General features: G+C 42.3%; 1 protein-coding gene across 3 annotated transcripts in view; it reads left to right on the top strand.

Moving 5' to 3' along the window:
- smarce1 (SWI/SNF related, matrix associated, actin dependent regulator of chromatin, subfamily e, member 1) overlaps positions 1 to 20,422 on the top strand; it is a 67,382-nt gene extending 46,960 nt beyond the window's left edge. For all 3 annotated transcript variants that reach the window (XM_048560720.2, XM_048560721.2, XM_048560719.2), the window contains 2 exons: positions 3,918 to 4,119; positions 19,119 to 20,422. In XM_048560720.2, coding sequence (XP_048416677.1) covers positions 3,918 to 4,119; positions 19,119 to 19,330 — 414 coding nt within the window. In that variant the 3' untranslated portion in view covers positions 19,331 to 20,422. The remainder of the gene's footprint in view (positions 1 to 3,917; positions 4,120 to 19,118) is intronic.
- The last annotated feature ends 1,315 nt before the right edge of the window (positions 20,423 to 21,737 follow it).

Genomic DNA, 21,737 nt, shown 5'->3' with positions numbered 1-21,737 from the left:
GGAGACATGGATAGAGCAGGGACAGGAATGGTTGTTGCAGGTTCCGGGATTTAGACGTTTCAGTAAGAACAGAGAAGATAGTAAAAGGGGGGGGGAGGTGTGGCATTGTTGGTCAAGGACAGAATTACAGTTGCAGAAAGGATGTTTGGGGACTCATCAACTGAGGTAATATGGGCTGAGGTTAGAAACAGGAAAGGAGAGGTCACCCTGTTGGGAGTTTTCTATAGGCCTCCGAATAGTTCCAGAGATGTAGAGAAAGGGATAGCAAAGATGATTCTCGATAGGAGTGAGAGAGACAGGGTAGTTGTCATGGGGGACTTCAACTTTCCAAATATTGACTGGGAACATTATAGATCAAGTACTATAGATGGGTCAGTTTTTGTCCAGTGTGTGCAGGAGGGCTTCCTGACACAGTATGTAGACAGGCCAACAAGGGGCGAAGCCACATTAGATTTGGTACTGGGTAATGAGCCTGGCCAGGTGTTAGATTTGGAAGTAGGTGAGCACTTTGGTGATAGCGATCACAATTCTGTTATGTTTACTTTAGTGATGGAAAGGGATAGGTGTATACCACTGGGCAAGAGTTATAGCTGGGGGAAAGGCAATTACGATGAGATTAGACAAGATCGAGGGAGCATAGGATGGGGAAGGAAACTGCAGAGGATGGGCACATTAGAAATGTGGAACTTATTCAAGGAAAAGCTCCTGTGTGTCCTAGATAAGTATGTACCTGTCAGGCAGGGAGGAAGCTGTAGAGCGTGGGAGCCGTGGTTTACAAAGGAGGTGGAATCTCTGGTCAAGAGGAAGAAGGCTTATGTTAGGATGAGATGTGAAGGCTCAATTAGGGCGCTTGAGGGCTACAAGGTAGCCAGGAAAGACCTAAAGAAGGAGCTCAGAAGAGCCAGGAGAAGACATGAGAAGTTGTTGGCAGATAGGATCAGGGTAAACCCTAAGGCTTTCTACAGGTATTTAAGGAATAAAAGAATGATGAAAGTAAGATTAGGGCCAATCAAGGAGAGTAGTGGGAAGTTGTGTGTGGAGTCAGATGAGATAGGGGAAGCACTAAATGAATATTTTTCGACGGTATTCATTCTAGAAAACAACAATGATGTCGAGGAGAATACTGAGATACAGGCTCCTAAACTAGGTGGGATTGAGGTGTACAAGGAAGAAGTATTAGAAATCCTACAGAGGGTGAAGATAGATAATTCCCCTAGGCCGGATGGAATTTATCCTCGGATCCTCTGGGAAGCCAGGGAGGAGATTGCCGAGCCTTTAGCATTGATCTTTAACTCGTCATTGTCTACGGGAATAGTGCCAGACGACTGGAGGATAGCAAATGTGGTTCCCCTGTTCAAGAAGGGGAGTAGAGACCATCTGGTAATTATAGACCAGTGAGCCTTACCTCAGTTGTTGGTAAAGTGTTGAAAAAGGTTACAAGGAATAGGATTTATAATCATCTAGAAAAGAATAAATTGATTAGGGATAGTCAGCACGGTTTTGTGAAGGGAAGGTCGTGCCTCACAAACCTTATTGAGTTCTTTGAGAAGGTGACCAAACAGGTAGATGAGAGTAAACGGGTTGATGTGGTGTATATAGATTTCAGCAAGGCGTTCGATAAGGTTCCCCACAATAGGCTATTTTACAAAATGCAGAGGAATGGAATCTTGGGAGATATAGCAGTTTGGGTCGGAAATTGGCTTGCTGAAAGAAGACAGAGGGTGGTAGTTGATGGGAAATGTTCATCCTGGAGACCAGTTACTAGTGGTGTACCGCAAGGGTAGGTGTTGGGTCCATGGCTGTTTGTCATTTTTATAAATGACCTGGATGAGGGCGTAGAAGGATGGGTTAGTAAATTTGCAGACGACACGAAGGTTGGTGGAGTTGTGAATAGTGACAAAGGATGCTGTAGATGCAGAGAGATGTAGATAAGCTACAGAGCTGGGCTGAGAGTGGCAAATGGAGTTTAATGCAGACAAATGTGAGGTGATGCACTTTGGTAGGAGTAACTGGAAGGCAAATTACAGGGCTAATGGTGAGATTCTTAGTAGTGTAGATGAGCAGAGAGATCTGTGTCCATGTACACAGATCCTTGAAGGTTGCCACCCAGGTTGACAGGATATTAAGAAGGCATACAGTGTTTTAGCTTTTATTAAAAGAGGGATCGAGTTCCAGAACCAAGAGGTTATGCTGCAGCTGTATAAAACTCTGGTGCAGCCGCACTTGGAGTATTGTGTACAGTTCTGGTCACCGCATTATAAGAAGGATGTTGAAGCTTTGGAAAGGTTGCAGAGGAGATTTACGAGGATGTTGCCTGGTATGGAGGGAAGGTCTTACGAGGAAAGGCTGAGGGACTTTTGCTGTTTTTGTTGGAGAGAAGAAGGTTGAGAGGTGAATTAATAGAAACATATAAAATAATCAGAGGGTTAGATAGGGTGGATGTGACAGCGAACACGAGGGGGCATAGCTTTAAATTGAGGGGTGAAAGATATAGGACAGATGTCAGAGGTAGTTTCTTTACTCAGAGAGTAGTAAGGGAATGGAACGCTTTGCCTGCAACGGTAGTAGATTTGCCAACTTCAGGTACATTCAAGTCATCGTTAGATAAGCATATGGACGTACATGGAATAGTGTAGGTTAGATGGGCTTGAGATCGGTATGACAGGTCGGCACAACATCGAGGGCTGAAGGGCCTGTACTGTGCTGTAACGTTCTGTGTTCTATGGTGTCAGAGTTAGCTGATCTTGAAGTCACAGACTGGAAAGGACAAATTGATTGGTGTTCTTCAATCTGTTTGTTTTCCATTCACCTTGTTTAAAAATACCTGGGAGAATGCTAGATAATGGGACAGGGTCAGGCTGTACTGTGATCTCCTCTGTGGACTTATAACCTGGCAATGTTAACACATGGCGAGCACCTATTACGGAAAGGTATTAGAGAACTTCTGCATCTGTTTGGGTTCAATATCTTCAGGAAGAAAGAGGGTCGCCACCTTGTGGCTCACTGGTAGTTTTCCACTTGTTGGACTGGAAGCCTGGGTTCAAATTCCACCTGCTGTGGAGGTATGTAACAAGATCTCTGAAAAGGTTGATTTGAAAAATCAAATAAAGTGAAAAAATGGTGGGTTAAAATTCCAAAAGAATTGAAGCAAAGGCCTAGAATCTGCCCTGCTATATGTCCCAAAACAGTAGCATCTCTCATGTAAAAACTGTGGATGCTGGAAATTTGAAACAAAAATAGTAAGTACAGGAGAAACTCAGCAGGTCTAGCAGCAAATGTTGACAGAGAAAAAGCATTTAATAACTCTGTCTTACATGTATTAACTCGTGTTCGGGTGCATACGTCACTTCAGTTGAATTTTGCTGTTGGCTTGTGATGCTGTTTAGTAGGTGTTTGTTTCCATTCTGTGGCATACTGAGTGTTGTCTTTGACCTGACCTCTACTTGAGGCAAATTGTGCCTTGTCAACTTACTGGGAAAATGCAAACGCACAACCTGTAAAATCAAACACATACTCCACACATGGCCCAAAAAAATTCTGTGTAACTACATGAAGTCCTGCAGTTTTGGATTCTTGTACATCCTTGATTTCTTTTGCTGTTATGTTGGCAGCCATGTCTTAAGCACCTAAGCCCAAAACTCTGGCATTTACTCTGTAATCCCCTTCATACTCTCGTTTTTAAGTCGCTCCTTTAAAATCAATCTCTCTGACTAAACTGTTAGCTATCTGTTATAACATGTGTGACTCCAGTAACACTCTCTTGAAATGCCTTTTAATTTTTACTATGTTAACATTGATGTTAAAGCTGTTACATAAATACAAGATATTATTGGAAATATTTGCTTAACATGTGTTTGTTTAAATGAGCAATAATGTCACTACCTTTTGAGTTTTTAACCTCTGCTTGCTTTACTTAGTTGTGCAATTTGAAGGTGGAGGTTGACATGGAGAAAATTGCAACTGAAATCGCTCAGGCCGAAGAGCAAGCCCGCAAGCGTCAGGAAGAAAGGGAGAAGGAAGCTGACCATGTAGAACAACCCCAGAGTAATATACCTGAGGAACCTCCTAGCAGCATTGAGGCTGACGAATCCAAAGTGGAGGAGACCCCCATGGACACAGGTAACAGAATGGGTGGACTGTATTGTTGCATTAGCATTTCCTCTCAAGTTTGGGTGTCTCTGGCAATGTCTATTGCCCATCAAGGTCATGATTTTGACCTGCTGTAGTCTGTGGTAAAAGTGCACTTGTGCAGTTAGATGAGGAGTTCCAGCATTTTGAACAAGTAAGGATGAAGGATCAGTGATGTATCTCTAAATTGGACTGGTGTGTGGTCTCCAGGTGGTGGTGTTCCCAGTGAACGTGCTACCCTTTTCCTTCTAGCTGCTGGAGGTAGTGGATTTGGATGGTGCTATTGAAAAACTGCCATATTACTCTGCTGGCAGAGCATGTCTTTAACGTAGAGTGTGACCCGGTGTCAGCTATCAAAGGTGAGAGATGTTGATTTAATGGCAGTGTCGCTAGATTAATAATCCTGAGACCCAGGCTCGTGCTGTGGTGGACCAAATTCAAATCCTGCCATGGCTGTTGGTGGAATTTGAAATTTTAATTGATAAACAATATAGAAAAATGAGAGCATGGATTGAGTCAAAGGATCTAAATAATGATTTGAGGAATTTTCACTACCCAACCGAACCAACAAAGGAATTCTGTCACAATTTGAAAAGGCAAAATTTTTCATCGTGCTAAATAGGAAGATGGTTATTAGTGAGTGAAGCTGGATTAATCCAACAGCTTTCTAATGGGAGAGGGTAGGTTAAAATTGTTTAACCTCTGTTTTAAGCGGAGTTCCTAGAAAATTTGGAAAACTGTTATTTGTAACATCCTTCCTCAAGAAGGGAGGGTGACTAAACGCAGGTAACTCTAGACCACTAGCTTAACATCTGCCATTGTAAAACATTGAAGCCTATTAAAAAGAATGTAATAGCAGAGCATTTAACAGTGCGTAATATCATTAAGCAGAGTCAACATGGCTTCATGAAGGGGAAACAATGCCTGGCAAATTTATCACAATTCTTTGGAGAGGTAACAAGCACGATGGGTACAAAAAAAACCAGGAGATATAGTAAATTTGAATTTCCAAAAGGATTTCTGTAAAGTACCACATGCAAAGCTACTTAATAAGATAAGAGCAGCTTAATTTGAAGCTTTTGGCATCGATAGAGAATTGACTGCCTAATAGGAATGGAACAGGGACATGGGTGCATTTTCTGGAATGGCAACTTGTAACAAGTGGAGTGCCACAGGAAATGGTGCTGGAGCTACAGTTGTTTACAATATAAATGACTTGGATGAGGAAAAGTGAATGTACTGTTGTCAGGTTTTACCGATTACACGTGGAAAGGTGAGTGGTGAGGATGAAACAAACGCTGCAGCAGGATATAAGAACATAAGAACTAGGACCAGGAGTAGGCCACCTAGCCCCACGAGCCTGCCTTGCCTCTCAAAAAGATCAGCCATGATCTTATTGAATGGCAAGGCAGGCTCATGGGGTTAGGTGGCCTACTCCTAGTCCTAGTTCTTATGTTCTTATATCCTGCTGCAGCGTTTGTTTCATCCTCACCACTCACCTTTCCACATGTAATCGGTAAAACCTGACAACAGTACATTCACTTTTCCTCATCCAAGTCATTTATATTGTAAACAACTGTAGCTCCAGCACCATAAACCTTAATTCCTTTACTGTTCAAAAATGTGTCTAGCATTGCCTTAAAAATATTCAGCGAGGTAGCTTCAACCGCTTCACTGGGCAGGGAATTCCACAGATTCTCAACCCTTTGGGTGAAGAAGTTCCTCCTGACCTCAGTCCTACATTTGCTTTCCTTTATTTTGAGGCTGTGCCCCTCAATCCTAGTTTCACATGCTAGTGGAACCAACCTCCCTGCCTCCACCCTATCTGTTTCCTTCATAATCTTTTATATTTCTATAAGATCTCCTCCCATTCTTCTGAAATCCAACGAGTATACTCCCAGCGCACTCAGTCTGTCTCCATAATCCAACCCTCTCAACTCTGGAATCATCCGAGTGAATCTCCCCTGCACCCCCTCCGGTGTTAGTGTATCCATTCTTAAGTAAGGAGACCAAAACTGCACACAGTACTTCAGGTGTGGTCTCACCAGGACCCTATACAGCTGCAGCATAACCTCCCTGTTTTTAAACTCCATCCCTGTAAAAATGGCAGTCAAAATTCCATTTGCCTTTTTAATTACCTGTTGCATCCGCAATCCTACTTTTAGCGATTCATGCACAAGGACACCCAAGTCCCTCTGCACTGCAGCATGCTGCAGTTTTTTACCATTTAAAATATAGTCCATTTTGGTGTTATTCCTGCCAAAGTGGATGACCGTACACTTTTCAACATTGTCCTCCATCTGCCAGACCTTTGCCCACCCACTTAGACTATCAATATCCCTCTGTAGACTTTGTGTCTTCTGCGCACTTTGCTTTACCACTTATCTTAGTGTCATCTTTTAACATACCACACACAGCCCCCAACTCCAAATCATTGTGTAAACTATCAACAACTGTGGCCCCAACACTGATCCCTGAGGCACACCACTAGCCACTGACCGCCAACCAGAAAAACATCCATTTACCCCTACTGTTTGTTTTCTACTGGTGAACCAATCTTCTATCCATGCCAATACATTACCTGTAATACAGTATGACTTTATCTTATATAGCAGCTTTTGATGTGGCACCTTGTCAAATGCCTTCTGGAAATCCAGAAACACTACATCGACAGGTTCCCCATTGTCCACCATGCAAAATGCCACCAAATTAGTTAAACATGACCAACCCTTCACGAACCCATGCTGGGTGTTTCCAGTGGGACAATTTATATCCAGATTTCTTGCTATTTCTTCCTTTAATGGTAGATTCAAGCATTTTCCCCACTATCGAAGTTAAGCTAACTGGCCTATAGTTACCTGCTAGGTTAATGAGTGGGCAAAAGCCCAGCTGATGGAATAAAATGTGGGAAAATGTGAGATTATGCAATTTGGTGGGAAAAATGGAGGCACTAAATATCATTTTAAGTGGTGAAAGACTGCAGAAAGTTTGAGGGGTTCAGGGATCCACATACATGATTTGCAGAAAGTTAGTATACATATTCATGAGGTAATGAGAAAGACAAATGGAATGTTAACATTTATTTCAAAGAAAATGAAGTATAAAAATAAGGGAATCTTGCTAAAACTATACAAGATACACATCAGACCACACCTAGAATACCGTGAATTGTTTTGGCCCTGTTATCTAAGGAAAGATATACCTGCATTATTCTGCAAGTGGTGATCATCTTAAGAGGAGAGGCTGTGTGTAGTTTGGACTTTTTATTTAAGGGAGTTTAGAAGAATGAGAAGGAACCATATTGGAACATATGAGATTCTTGGGCAGGTTGACTGGGTAGATGTGGAGAAGTGATTTCTCATTTGGGACGGTCTGAATTGGAGGAAAAAGTCTGAGTAAGGGATTGCCCATTTAAGTCAGATGGAATTTCTTCTCTTAGAAGGCAGTGAATCTGTGGAATTCTTTGACAGTGTTGTTGAGAAAAGTAGTTAAGAATGTTCAAGGCTGAGAGAGATGTTTTTAATTAGATAGAGGATCAAGTTATGAAAATAAAGCAAGCAAGTGACGATGAAAATGATCAGAAGCCTCATTTTCGCTTCTTAAGTCTAGTGGCCATATGGTAAAAGCTCTCTATTATAAAAGTAACATCAGCAAAACAACTATGACTTTACCTGTCATCTTTGGCTGATGTTAAGGATTGAAAAGGCACTTTCTTTTTGAGTAGTGAAGCAAGGCAGTTTTCTTTTTGTCAGGATTGAGATTAATCTAGGTGCCTCCATTTAGAAGTAAGCCTTAGGCTATGTTGCTTGCATAGATGTTGACTACACTGCCTATAGTAACCTCACTGCGAAGCCTCTTCCAGGGATGCCTAACCTGAAGAAGTTACCCTCCTCCCTCCGGACCAACCTCAGGGAATCTCTCTCTCCATCTTCGGTCCGCCTCCCCCTCTCTCCCTATTTATTCCAGTTCCCTCCCCCCATCCCCCTCTCTGATGAAGGGTCTAGGCCCGAAACGTCAGCTTTTGTGCTCCTGAGATGCTGCTTGGCCTGCTGTGTTCATCCAGCCTCACATTTTATTATCTTGGAATCTCCAGCATCTGCAGTTCCCATTATCTCTGATACTATTTTAACCTCACTGCGAAGCCTCTTCCAGGGATGCCTAACCTGAAGAAGTTACCCTCCTCCCTCCGGACCAACCTCAGGGAATCTCTCTCTCCATCTTCGGTCCGCCTCCCCCTCTCTCCCTATTTATTCCAGTTCCCTCCCCCCATCCCCCTCTCTGATGAAGGGTCTAGGCCCGAAACGTCAGCTTTTGTGCTCCTGAGATGCTGCTTGGCCTGCTGTGTTCATCCAGCCTCACATTTTATTATCTTGGAATCTCCAGCATCTGCAGTTCCCATTATCTCTGATACTATTTTAACCTCACTGCGAAGCCTCTTCCAGGGATGCCTAACCTGAAGAAGTTACCCTCCTCCCTCCGGACCAACCTCAGGGAATCTCTCTCTCCATCTTCGGTCCGCCTCCCCCTCTCTCCCTATTTATTCCAGTTCCCTCCCCCCATCCCCCTCTCTGATGAAGGGTCTAGGCCCGAAACGTCAGCTTTTGTGCTCCTGAGATGCTGCTTGGCCTGCTGTGTTCATCCAGCCTCACATTTTATTATCTTATAGTAAGGGAAAGATGGTTTGAAATGAGGTCCCACCATGTGGACTAGAGGTTTTTAAATTTTTGTTGCATTTCTGATGACTTGAACTGGACTCTCAATGCCACTGGGTGATGCACCTATAATTTTCTCCTATCTTAACTTTCAATCTACCCATATAATTTATATATGATAGTTTCTGCAAAACCTGACTAGACATACCTTTTAATATTAGGGCTAAAGATTTGATCTGATCTTCTGCGCACATTTGAAACACAGTGGCGGTGGTCTGAATTGAGAGGCCAGTGGGAGAGATTGAGTCACAGTTTCCACATCAGTGATTTACAGAGACAAATCTGTTTGAAGAGCAGCTCCTTTACTCTGATCTGATTTTCACAAAGAGAGAGTGAGAAACATGATGTGTACATTTTAGACCTGGTGGGATAAAGCGTAAACTTACTGGACTGTTTGAAGGGATATGGTATCCTTTTGTACATGACCCTGGTGCACCTTTTGAAAAAGGCCAAGTGTCCTTTAGGATCAGTAAAGGTCAACAAGAATATGTTTAGAAAGTAGATGAACTCATGGGAGCTGTTAGCTGTTAAATCTACTGCCATTTAAGTAGTTGAGAAAACTGCCTGTAGTGTTCTTTTGTAAAAAGAATCTGCTTGCTCTTAATCTTTTCTTAAAATAAATTTGTGGGATGTGAATGTTATTGGCTAGGTCAGCATTTATTGCCAATTCCAAATTGCTCTGGCAGAGGTGGCTGTGAGCTATCTTCTTGAACTGCTGCAGTGTCTGGGGTGGGACGACACTAACAGTGCTGGATTTTGACACAGTGACATTGAAAGAATAACAGTGTAGTTCCAAGTCAGCCTGGTGGGTGGCTTGGAGGGGAATGTGGAGGTTTGATGCTCTCGTGCATATGCTGCCCCCCTCTTTCTTGGTGATAGAGGTCACCAGGTATGGAAGATGCTGTCAATGGAGTCTTGTAAATGGTACATACTCCTGTGCTTTGATGCTGAAGGGAAATGTTGGAAGTCATGGACCGAGTGCCAATCAAGTGGGTTTTCTCTGATGATGGTAGCATCTTGATGATGTTGGAGATGCACTCATCCAGGCAAGTGGAGAATGTTTTCCAGTTCCTAAATTATAACATATAGAAGGTAGATAGCCTTTGGTGATTCAAGAGGTGAATTATTCACTGCTGAGGTTCCAGCCTCTGACCTGCTTTTGTGGTCACAGTATTTGTATAACTACTTTAGTTCAGTTTCTGATCAGTGGTAACCTCCAGGATTTTGATAGCGTAAGATTCACTAATATTAATGCCATTGAATGTAATGGGGAATGGTTAAATTCTTTGGAGATGATGCTTATTTCTTGCCACCTAAGGTGCATATTATGAATCTAAGCTTAGATGTTACAAAACTACTTCAGTATCTGTGGAGTGGTAAATGATGCTGAATGTTGTGTAATCATCAGCGAACATCCCCACTTCTGACCTAATCTGGAGGGATGGTTGTTAATAAGGCAACTGAAGATGGTTAAGCCTAGGACGCTACAGATAAGTGTAAAGTGATGCACTTTGGCAGGACAAGCAAGGCAAGGGAATACATGATGAATGGCCGGACCTTGGGGAGCACTGTGGATCAGTGGGACCTTTAATATGCATGGCCCAGCCCCTTAAGGTAGCAGGGTAATTAGATAAACTGTTTAAGAAGGCATTGTGGGATACTTGTCTTTATTAACCAAAGCATAGAGTTTCAGAGCAGGAACGTGACGCTGCAACTTATAAGACATTGGTCAGGCAACGATTAGAGCATTCTGTGCAGTTCTGGATTCCACATTATTGGAGAAATTAGTTTGCTTTGGAGATGGTATGGAAGGGATAAACATGGAGTTTTCTTGGCCTGGCGAGTTTTTATTATGAAGAGAGATTGGTTAGACTGCATTTTTTGCCTTGGACTATGGGAAACTTGATAGTAGTGGAGGGTGGTGGCATAGCTGGGGGTTGCATTATTGAGATGTATAAAATTACAGCGAGCATAAGAAATGTGGTAGACAGGAAGAAACTTCCCTCTTTGAAGGAGGGATTGGTAATCAGGGCATAGATTTAAGGCAAGGCGCAGGGTGTTTACAGGGGATGAGAAGAAATATACTGTCACCCAAAGGGTGGTGGGAATCTGGAACTCACTTCCTATAATGAGCTATGAGGGTTTTTGCCTGTAACATTTAAAAATATTTTGTGTATTTGCAAAGCCAAGGCATACAAAACTGCAGGCCAGCTGCTGAAAAATGGGACTAGAATAGTTGGTTGTTTTTGACTGGCACAGACCTGATGGGCCTTTTTCTGTGCTGTAAATCTGTGACTGTATCCTGACCAGCAGCTGTTGTGATGTCCCTGAATTGAGATGATTGGCCTCCAGTAATCTCCAACACTTTCCCTTTGTGCTAAGTATGACTATGACCAGCAGAGAGTTTTCCCTTAATTCACATTGACTTCAGTTATTTTAGGGCTTTTGGCTGTCTTACTCTGTTGAATGCTGCCATAATGTTAACAACAATCATTCTCACCAAACCCCTGGAGTTCCTCTTTTGTCCATGGTTGAACCAAGCCTGTACTGAGGCTGTTGACATAGGTCTCAGATTTAACAGTGTCAGGTTAGCGCTACATTGCTGATTTCATACCTCTTAATATCAGAGTGGAATGTCTGTTAGTTCAGTGTTTTGATTCACAGCTCCGAGTGCTTATAAAACATTTGAAGTGGAGCTGCCAGTACAAATGTTTATTTTTGTAAGCGAATAAAGGATGCTAAATGCAGTGAGTGAGTTTTTATCAGTGATGTTTCCTAAATGATGAATTCATTGATGGAAACTTAAGAATCCAGTCACTGAACTCATCATCTCAGGTATTTAGGTTATCTGACTTCCAAGTATTGGCTGTCATGCAGAATTAAGTTGTTTGACCACATTCTGTGGGCATTTTTGCAGGTACAACTTTCAGGATTAGCTGTTTGCTTTTGACAGTTTTATACTCGTGTAAAGACGGTGATTATTTCTTTCTCAACTATCTTAAATACCTTTTGTGAATATTTTAAACTGTTGCTTCTCACAGGAATTAGCTTTTAATCTATTCGCGCTGAAAGGAAATTCCATTTTAACCAGCTGAGTTTACAAGTCTGAGTCGCCCTCTGTTTGAAGTTGTAACATTATAAATTAAGCAAAGCAGTTTATTAGTTTTGTAGAAAAGAGCCACCGTCAAAGCAATTGGCTATTTTTTTCAGTGCTGCACTCTATTATTCCAAATCGTTCACAATTGGCTGCAGTGACCAGAAGTGATTGAACTTGAAATATAACACGAGGGGAATAGACTCGAGTGCCTTCAAAGTAAGGTAAAATGTGATTGAAGGAAGAAACTGGAAAGGAGCACTCCTAAGGTTGAAAATGCCACTAATTCAATTCACCTAAAATCTTTCAGGTTTAGTCCAAACTTATTATTTCAAGAAGTTATTTGAACTCTAATCAGTGGAAAGAATGGATTTTTTGGCATTGCTTTCGAATCATTGCCTCCACCTGCAAAGTAGATGACATTTATTGGATGGATTAGCGGGCAGGAAGCTTTCCTGATTTACATTAATGATCTAGATCTTGGTGTGCAGGGGACAATTTCAAAGATGTTGCAAACCTTTGGAAGCATTATGAAATATGAAGAGATGAGTGAACTATACAGTAAATGGAAGAGTCCTGGGGAAAATTGATGTACAGAGGGATCTGGGTGTTCAGGTCCATTGTTCCCTGAAGGTGGCAACGCAGGTCAATAGGGTGATCAAGAAGGCATATGGCATGCTTTCTTCCACTGGGCGGGGTAATGAGTACAAGAGTTGGCAGGTCATGTTACAGTTGCATAAGACTTTGGTTTGGCCACATTTAGAGTACTGTGTACAGTTCTGGTCGCCACATTACCAAAAGGATGTGGATGCTTTGGAGAGGATGCAGAGGAGGTTCACCAGGATGTTGCCTGGTATGGAGGGTGCTAGCTATGAAGAGAGGTTGAGTAGATTAGGATTGTTTTCATTAAAAAGACAGATTGCGGGGGGACCTGATTTGAGGTCTACAAAATCATGAGGGGTATAGACAGGGTGGACAGCAAGAAGCTTTTTCCCCCCAGAGTGGGGGACTCAATTACTAGGGGTCATGAGTTCAAAGTGAGAGGAGGAAAGTTTGTGGGAGATATGTGAGGAAAGTTCTTTACACAGAGGGTGGTGGGTGCCTGGAACGTGTTGCCAGCGGAGGTGGTAGACGCAGACACGTTAGCGTCTTTTAAGATGTATCTGGACAGGTACATGGATGAGCAGGGAGCAAAGGGATACAGACCCTTAGAAAATAGATGATATGCTTAGAGGATCTCAATCGGCGCAGGCTTGGAGGGCTGAAGGGCCTGTTCATGTGCTGTAATTTTCTTTGTTCTTTGTTTGTTCTTTGAGGATAATGTAGAATTTCAAATGTCAATGCCATGCTCGTGGGGTGGGCGATAGATGACAGAAGAAGTTAACATGACGAAGTGTGAAGTGGTCCGCTTTAGTGTCACAAACATGGAGAGACTTTATCAAATAAAGTATTATTTAAATGGTATCCAGGAACAGAGTGGCCAGGGTATGTATGTATATTAGTCAGGACAGGTAGAAAAGCTGGTAATAAAACATACAGTATTGTAGGCTTCGATAACTGGGGTGCAGAACATAAAAGCTGGGAGATTGTGGTGATCTTGTATAGAGCACTGATTGGATCTCAGCTGAAATTTGAGTATAGTTCTGGGTGTCACACAACACATGCATGTCAATGCATTAGAAAAATTGCAGAAGAGTTTTATGACAATTGTTCCAGAGATCAAACTCTTTAATAATGAAGAAAGATTGGAAAAACTAGGCAGTGATAATGGGAACTGCAGTTGCTGGAGAATCCAAGACAATAAAATGTGAGGCTGGATGAACACAGCAGGCCCAGCAGCATCTCAGGAGCACAAAAGCTGACGTTTCAGGCCTAGACCCTTCATCAGAGATGGGGATGGGGTGAGGGTTCTGGAATAAATAGGGAGAGAGGGGGAGGCGGACCAAATATGGAGAGAAAAGAAGATAGGTGGAGAGGAGAGTATAGGTGGGGAGGTGGGGAGGGGATAGGTCAGTCCAGGGAAGACTGACAGGTCAAGGAGGTGGGATGAGGTTAGTAGGTAGGAAATGGAGGTGTTGCTTGGGGTGGGAGGAAGGGATGGGTGAGAGGAAGAACAGGTTAGGGAAGCAGAGACAGGTTGGACTGGTTTTGGGATGCAGTGGGTGGAGGGGAAGGGCTGGGCTGGTTGTGTGGTGCAGTGGGGGGAGGGGGCGAACTGGGCTGGTTTTGGGATGCGGTGGGGGAAGGGGAGATTTTGAAGCTGGTGAAGTCCACATTGATACCATTGGGCTGCAGGGTTCCCAAGCGGAATATGAGTTGCTGTTCCTGCAACCTTCGGGTGGCATCATTGTGGCACTGCAGGAGGTCCATGATGGACATGTCATCTAAAGAATGGGAGGGGGAGTGGAAATGGTTTGCGACTGGGAGGTGCAGTTGTTTATTGCGAACCGAGCGGAGGTGTTCTGCAAAGCGGTCCCCAAGCCTCCGCTTGGTTTCCCCAATGTAGAGGAAGCCACACCGGGTACAATGGATGCAGTATACCACATTGGCAGATGTGCAGGTGAACCTCTGCTTAATATGGAAAGTCATCTTGGGGCCTGGGATGGGGGTGAGGGAGGAGGTGTGGGGGCAGGTGTAGCATTTCCTGTGGTTGCAGGGGAAGGTGCCGAGTGTGGTGGGGTTGGAGGGCAGTGTGGAGTGAACAAGGGAGTCACGGAGAGAGTGGTCTCTCTGGAAAGCAGACAAGGGTGGGGATGGAAAAATGTCTTGGGTGGTGGGTTCGGATTGTAGATGGCGGAAGTGTCGGAGGATGATGCATTGTAACTCTCCTCTCCACCTATCTTCTTTTCTCTCCATCTTTGGTCCGCCTCCCCCTCTCTCCCTATTTATTCCAGAACCCTCACCCATCCCCATCTCTGATGAAGGGTCTAGGCCCGAAACGTCAGGTTTTGTGCTCCTGAGATGCTGCTGGGCCTGCTGTGTTCATCCAGCCTCACATTTTATTGTCTTGGAAAAATTAGGACTATCTTCTTGGAGAGGAGAAAGCTGAGGAGATTTAAGAGAAGTTTTCAAAATCATGAGGAGTGTGGACAGAGTATATAGGCAGAAACTGCACCTTGTAAAGGTATCAAGAACCAGGCGGCACAGTGTGAAATTGCTTTTCAAATTAAACAACTGCAAGATGAGAAAAAGAGCTTTTACACACATGAACAGCTCGAGTTTGGAGTGCACTACCTGGAAGTGTAGTGGAGGTAAGTTCAATTGTCGCATTCCAAAGATTGAAACCGTATTAAGGTTAGGAGAAAAGGGCAGGAGATTTTCATTGAGTTAAAATTTTCTGAGAAACATTGAAGACATGATGGGCTGAATGACCTTCTTCTGCACTGTAAGCACTGTGATTCTTAGGAACCACAGTACTTCCAAAAAATGTTTAAGGGCAAGTGGGGGCTTGTGTGAAACACATTCTAAAGTTGTGAGGGAACACTGGAGATACTGAGACTATAGATGGGCAAATGAACTTCCCACAGTTGGAAACATTAATCATCAGCAAATAAGTAATGCTTGGTTAGTATAGAATCACAAAGTCATACAGAATGGGCACAGGCCCTTTGGTCCAGCTGACCCACACCAACTAGATGTCCTAAATTAATCTACCCCCTTTTGCCAGAATTTGGCCCTTGTCCCTCTAAGCCCTTCCTATACATGTACTCGTCCCAGATGCCTTCTAATTATTGTAATTGTACCAGCCTCCACCACTTCCTCTGGCAGTGCATTCCATACACGCGCCACCCTCTGTCCCCTATCCCTTTGGAACTTCACCTGCTTCTAAGGCAGTTTGCTTCAGTATGGATTTAACTCATCCTCAGGAATCTCAAGTTTGCAGCTAGTTCACTGTATTGAAGAACCACCACTATGTTATTCAGAGCGCGGTCTTGGGCTTCTATTCAGCGCCGGCCTCCAAAAAAGATAATCAAACCTTCTAGTTGCAACATTGAATGACACTACAATTGCTGAATCCCCCACTATCATTATTCATTGGGTTAGCATTGACAAAAAAAAACTGAACTGAAGTTACCATGTAAATACTGTGGCTACAAGAGCAGGTCAGAGACTAGAAGTACCTGTACTCATCTCATTCTCAGAAGTAATCCACTGTGTGTAAGGCACAGTTTAGGAATCTGAGAGAATACTCCCCACTTGTCTAGATGAGCACAGCATCAACAACAGTTGAGAAGCTTGACACCATCCAGGAAAAAAACCCAGCTTGCTTGATTGGCACTACATCATAGAATCATTGAGTCTCTAAAGGGCAGAAAGAGGCCATTTGGCCCATTAAGTCTGAACCAACCTTCCAAAGAGCATGCCACCCAATGCGTATGAAGTTCACAGTATTTGAGTGTAATGTTGGACATATTTTTAATCAATCTATTTAGACATGGAGATAAGACTTTGACCCAGGCCCTCTGGCTCAGAATTAGGGCACTACCTGCCGTACTTGTGCTTTAGGCTATTAAGTAAATCCCACCATTTCAGCAATGTTGAAACTCGTTGAATTTCACAAACATGAAAACTGTACGGAAGAAAGAGTTCTTGTCACTGGGTAGGTAAGTTGCTTTGAGTGCTTGGGGGTTTTGCAAGTAAACATAATTATTTAGCTTAACATTATTAGCTATTTATTTGGCTTAACATCTGTTTGTACATAAGTTACTTGAGAAGATTCTGAGGGATAAGATATACATGCATTTGGAAAGACATGGTTTGATTAGGAGTAATCAGCGTGGCTTTGTGTGTGGGAGACGATGCCTCACAAATTTGTTAGCGTTCTTTGTCGTGACCAGGAAGGTTGTTGAGGACAAGACAGTAGACATAGTCTGTATGGATTTCAATAAGGCTTTTGATAGAGTTCCACATGGTAGGCTGCTCTGGAAGGTTAGATTAAATGGAATCCAGGGAGAACTGGCAAAGTGGATTCTTAACGGGCTTGATGGTAGGAAGCAAAGGATAATGCTGGAATGATGCTTATCTAATTCGAGGCCTGTCACTGTTGGCATACCTCAGGGGTCAGTGCTGGGCCCATTGCTGTTTGTTATCTGTATTGGTCATTTGCGTAAGGATGTACAAGGCATGATTAATAAGTTTGCAGATGACTCTAAAATAGGCGGTATCGCAGACAGTGAGGAAGGTTATCAGAAATTGCAGCAGGATCTTGATCATCTGGGGAAGTAGGCTGAGAAATGGCAAATGGCATTTAATATAGATAAGCGTGAAGTGTTGCATTTTGGAAAGTCAAAACCAAGCGGGAGTTACATGGTGACTGGTATGGCCTTAAGGAGTGTAATGGAAGAGAGGGACCTTGGAGTTCAGATGCACAGTTCTCTAAAAATAGAGTCTTTGGTAGACAGCCAATGAAAAAGGCTTTTGGCACACTGGCCTTCATCAGTCAGGGTATTGAGTATAGAAGTTGGGAAGTTATGGTGCAGATGTACATGACATTGGTGAGGCCGTACATGGGAGGATTATGTTCAGTTCTGCTCACTTTGCTATAGGAAGGCTGCTATTAAACTGGAAAGAGTACAGAAGAAATTTACAGGGATGTTGCCAGGACTCGAGGGACTGAGTTATAGGAAGAGGTTGGACAAGCAAGGATTTTTTCTTTAGAGCGTGTGTTAGATCATGAGAGGTATGGATAGGGTAAATGCACTCAGTCTTTTGCCCAGAGTTGGGGAATCAACGATTAGAGAGCATCAGTTTAAGGTTAGAAGGGAAAGAATACAAGGGAACCTGAGGGGCAGCTTTTTTACACAGAGGGTGGTAGGCATATGGAATGAGCTGCCAGTGGAAGTGGTTGAGGCAGATAGATTAACAACATTTAAAAGACATTTGAACAAATACATGGATAGGAAAGGTTTAGAGGGAAATGGGCTTTGCATGGACGGACACTTTGGCTGGCATGGGCTAGTTTGAGCCAAAGGACCTGTCTCTGTGTTATAGCACTCTATGACTCTGTTTGCATAATTCCCAGGCACTTTTAATGTGTTCCAGAATCTCCCTGTGGAATTGGGTAAAAAACCATGTTGTCAGTGTGATTTTCTTCAAACTTGTTGATTTTCTAAGGATGGTGCAAACGGCAGATTAGGTGTCCCAGGTTGGCCTTTGGAATTATGTGGGAAAGCAATTCAAAGTTCCTTCGTCCTCTTCAGATTTGACTGCGTCTAGCTGGGAGCCATGATTATTGGACTGGGTTGTTGTTCTATGTAGATTTTTTTGAAGAATTGATGTTACATAACAGCTCATTCCCAAAAATTCTGCCACTCTAAATCCAACCTGGGAGGTTGCAGAAATGTTTGCAACTCTTGAGTGATTTTTCTCACTTATTCGCACTTCAATCTTCTAACTTAATGAAATGGCAAAAAATTGAGCTGAAGTGAGAAAATGTTCTTGTTAAACTTTGATAAAAGATGGGCAGGAGAAGTTGGCTTGCTCTGTTTCTCTAGGATTCCCACCTCCTCTGCTAAAGTCAGGGGTGATTAGAAGAAGCTATACAAGAATTCCATGCCCTGATCTTTAACCTTTTTTTTAATTAGAAAGAATGTAATTTGGGATGATACCAATTCTGCATTCTGGAACTCCTGCAGTTAAATTACACAATTTTATGTTCAAACCTCAATTAGTGACTTGAACCAGGAGTGAAGTCTGCTATTTTAGTACAAAACTAAGAACTACTCCACTTGACGACTTTGAGATCCTATTAAGTAGTGCAGAGAATCACAGCCAATCAGACCCAATGAAGCTTTTGTGCTCCTGAGATGCTGCTTGGCCTGCTGTGTTCATCCAGCCTCACATTTTATTATCTTCCAATCCCTTTTACTTTGACTTGCAGATCCTCAGGACAAGCTAAAGGGCTTTACAGTCAATGGATTATTTTTGAAATGTATTTGGTGTTTTGAAGTGGAACAAAGCTGGCAGTTTATTCTAAATGAGGTTTGTCAGGCAGGTTCAAGATGAAAGATCAGTTGAAAAGCCCTTATAAGAAGTCCCCTGCATTGTTTTGAACCTTTCATTTTGAACACAACTTTTCATCCACCTCAGCAGATTTTATGATTGGGTTCTGAATGTGCTGACTCTGAGTTTCCCTCTGTTTAAGTGAAGAAAATTGTGACTAAAACATGCATCCTTATTTACAGATGAGCCACGCAATGATGAAACACCAGAAACCCAACAGAGTAGTGAAGAGAGCACTGCAACTCCAGAATACAAAGAGGGATGTCAAGACACGACAGACAGCAGCGTGGAGCAAGGAGCAAGCGAGAGCACCTCTGGTACAGAGAGCAACAGCGCCATGGCAGAAGAAACCATGCCAGAGCCTACACCCGAGAGTGAAGACAAGAAAGAATGAATTCAACAAATACAAAACTTTTCATTCCAGTTAGTTGTACTAATTGATTAGTATTGTACCGTTTTTTATTCTACCTGTTTATATAAGTTAGAAGGATTTTCTTTTTACACATTTGTAGAGGTGCCGGGGTAATGGACTCTTTTAGCCCATCCTACGGCCCCATGGCCAGTTTGAGATTCAGTGCTACAAAGTGGAATGAATGAATTATGAAGGGGCAGAAGAAAAGGTACAGAAATTTAAAGGTGCTGTATGCTGTACTTAAACCAGCCTGCTTTTGGTCCCCTTAAGGGATATTTATTTTTCCTCATTAAATAAATATGGCTTAATGCCTGAATCACAAGGTCAAAGTGCACAGGTGGCAGCGTTCCGTTTCAATGTATGTACATCTTTATCTCTCATTTTCTGTGTACTTAATTTCCATGGATTTTGATTGATGTGTTAAAGAACTGCGAATGTTGCTTCCTGAAAACTGAAAAGGATAGTATTTCTGGTAAAGCTGACTCCTATACCCACTCTTTACAAGTGCTTTCTGGACCATAGAAAAGTTTACCAAGATCACAGGTGGTATTTCTGCCATTTGAACTTAGTTGGTGCCTATCTTCCTGGAATCGATTTAATGGAAATTGAGAAAACAATTGCCCCAGAGATTTCTGTAAGTTCACTTATCTGTTTGATTATTGCCCATTTTTTCATTGCAGTTTATAGTTTAAAAAGTGTCATCATACAATGCCCTGTAATTAACTAAAGTAGCCACAGAGTTGATATTTTACTGGTATAAGACTGTGGAATCTTGTCTCCCCAGTAAGAATTTAACAAGACCACAAATAGCTAGTCAAATCCATAGAGCTGGCAAACATTGTAGTTTGATGTTGGGGGGGCAACTGTTTTGTGAGGAGGAACATACCTTTAATGACCAGTTGAATTGAATTGTAGTTGAGGTTGTGCTTCAGGAAGATGGAATATGCCAGCAAAGATGATGCCACTGGTGGCTTCCCAGTGTGATTGGCACTGCTGTTTGTGTCTTCTGTAGTATGTTGAGTTTCCTATTTTTAAAAGATTACCCTGCCCCAATAAAAGAAAAAGTTAATCTAATGGCAGTTTTGCATGCTTTGTGATCCTGTGCTAGTCACTATTTTACTGTGCAGAATGAAGAAGCTGCACTGTTTGCACTGCACCTGCTGGTGAGAAACACAAACTTGCTTTTATATGGCACCTTCCACATCCTCAGGACATTCCAGTGATGGACGTCACAATCAATTAATTGCTTCTGACATGAAGTCACTATTGCTTTGTAGTCAATTACATTGACTATTCTTTTGCATGTAAGATCTCACAAGTATGGGATAATTGGTTAGGTAGTTGGATTTGATAATGTGGCTGAACTGTTGGCAGGACAGTAGGAATAGTGCCATGGCTTTTTGGCATTCTCCCTGGAAAATTGATAATTTTAAAGAAGCAACTAACAGCAATTGAACGGTCTGTCTGTCTGTCTTCGTTCTAGATGATACAGATAATATTTTAAAAATACTTGTAAATCAAGAAGAGGTGAAAGGGCAGAGGAATTTGAAACAGTTAAAATTATCAGGGAAAGGGTACAGAACACTTTCACAACTAAAGACTGACCCGTTACTAGAACCTGATGAGACCTAGGGTGCTAAAGAAAGAGCTGTGGAGATAGTAGATGCATTGGTTTTAAATTTCCAAAATTCCATTGGCTCTAGAAAGGTAATGTCAGATTGGAAGATGGAAAAGGCAACTCCTCAAGAAAGGAAGAAGGATTGTGAAAGGTCTGACAGGCCATCTGCTGTTGAAAAATGTTAGAATCTATTATTAAGGGGATTACAGCAGACTACTTAGAAAATCTTAATGAAATTAGGCAGAGGCAACATGATTTTGTGAAAGGAAAATCATGTTGGACTAATTTGGATTCTTTGAGGGACAGATAATGTGGATAAAGGGGAATCTAATAGGCATGATGTGCTTGGATTTTTAAAAGCAAATTTAATTAGGTGCAATATTAAAGGTTACCAGTCAAAATGAGTTCATCTGCTCCACAGGTGTTTAATAATATCTCTGAACAAGTCGTTTAAAAATGTATTTGGAGGTAACATTATTAATAAGGTTAGAGGACTTGTTAGTTAGTAGGGAGCACAGCGTAGAGATAAATATGTCATTCTTATGTTAGCAAGCTGTAACCAGTAGAGTGTAGGGTCAGAAGTGGGGCCTCGGTTATTAAGAAACCATATAAATGACTTGGATGAAGGGACTGAATGTACAGTTGCTAAATTTTCTGATGACGCAAAGGTAGGAAAGTAAATTGGTGAATGTAACAGAGAATTTACTGAAGGACTTCAATAGCTGAAGTGAGTGAGCAAAAAATTGGCAGTGGAAGAATAATGTAGGAAAA

This window comes from Stegostoma tigrinum, chromosome 31, assembly GCF_030684315.1.
Source record: "Stegostoma tigrinum isolate sSteTig4 chromosome 31, sSteTig4.hap1, whole genome shotgun sequence".
NCBI lineage: Eukaryota > Metazoa > Chordata > Chondrichthyes > Orectolobiformes > Stegostomatidae > Stegostoma > Stegostoma tigrinum.
Note: the sequence above shows the minus strand (reverse complement) of the source record. Positions and strands in the feature narration are given on the sequence as shown.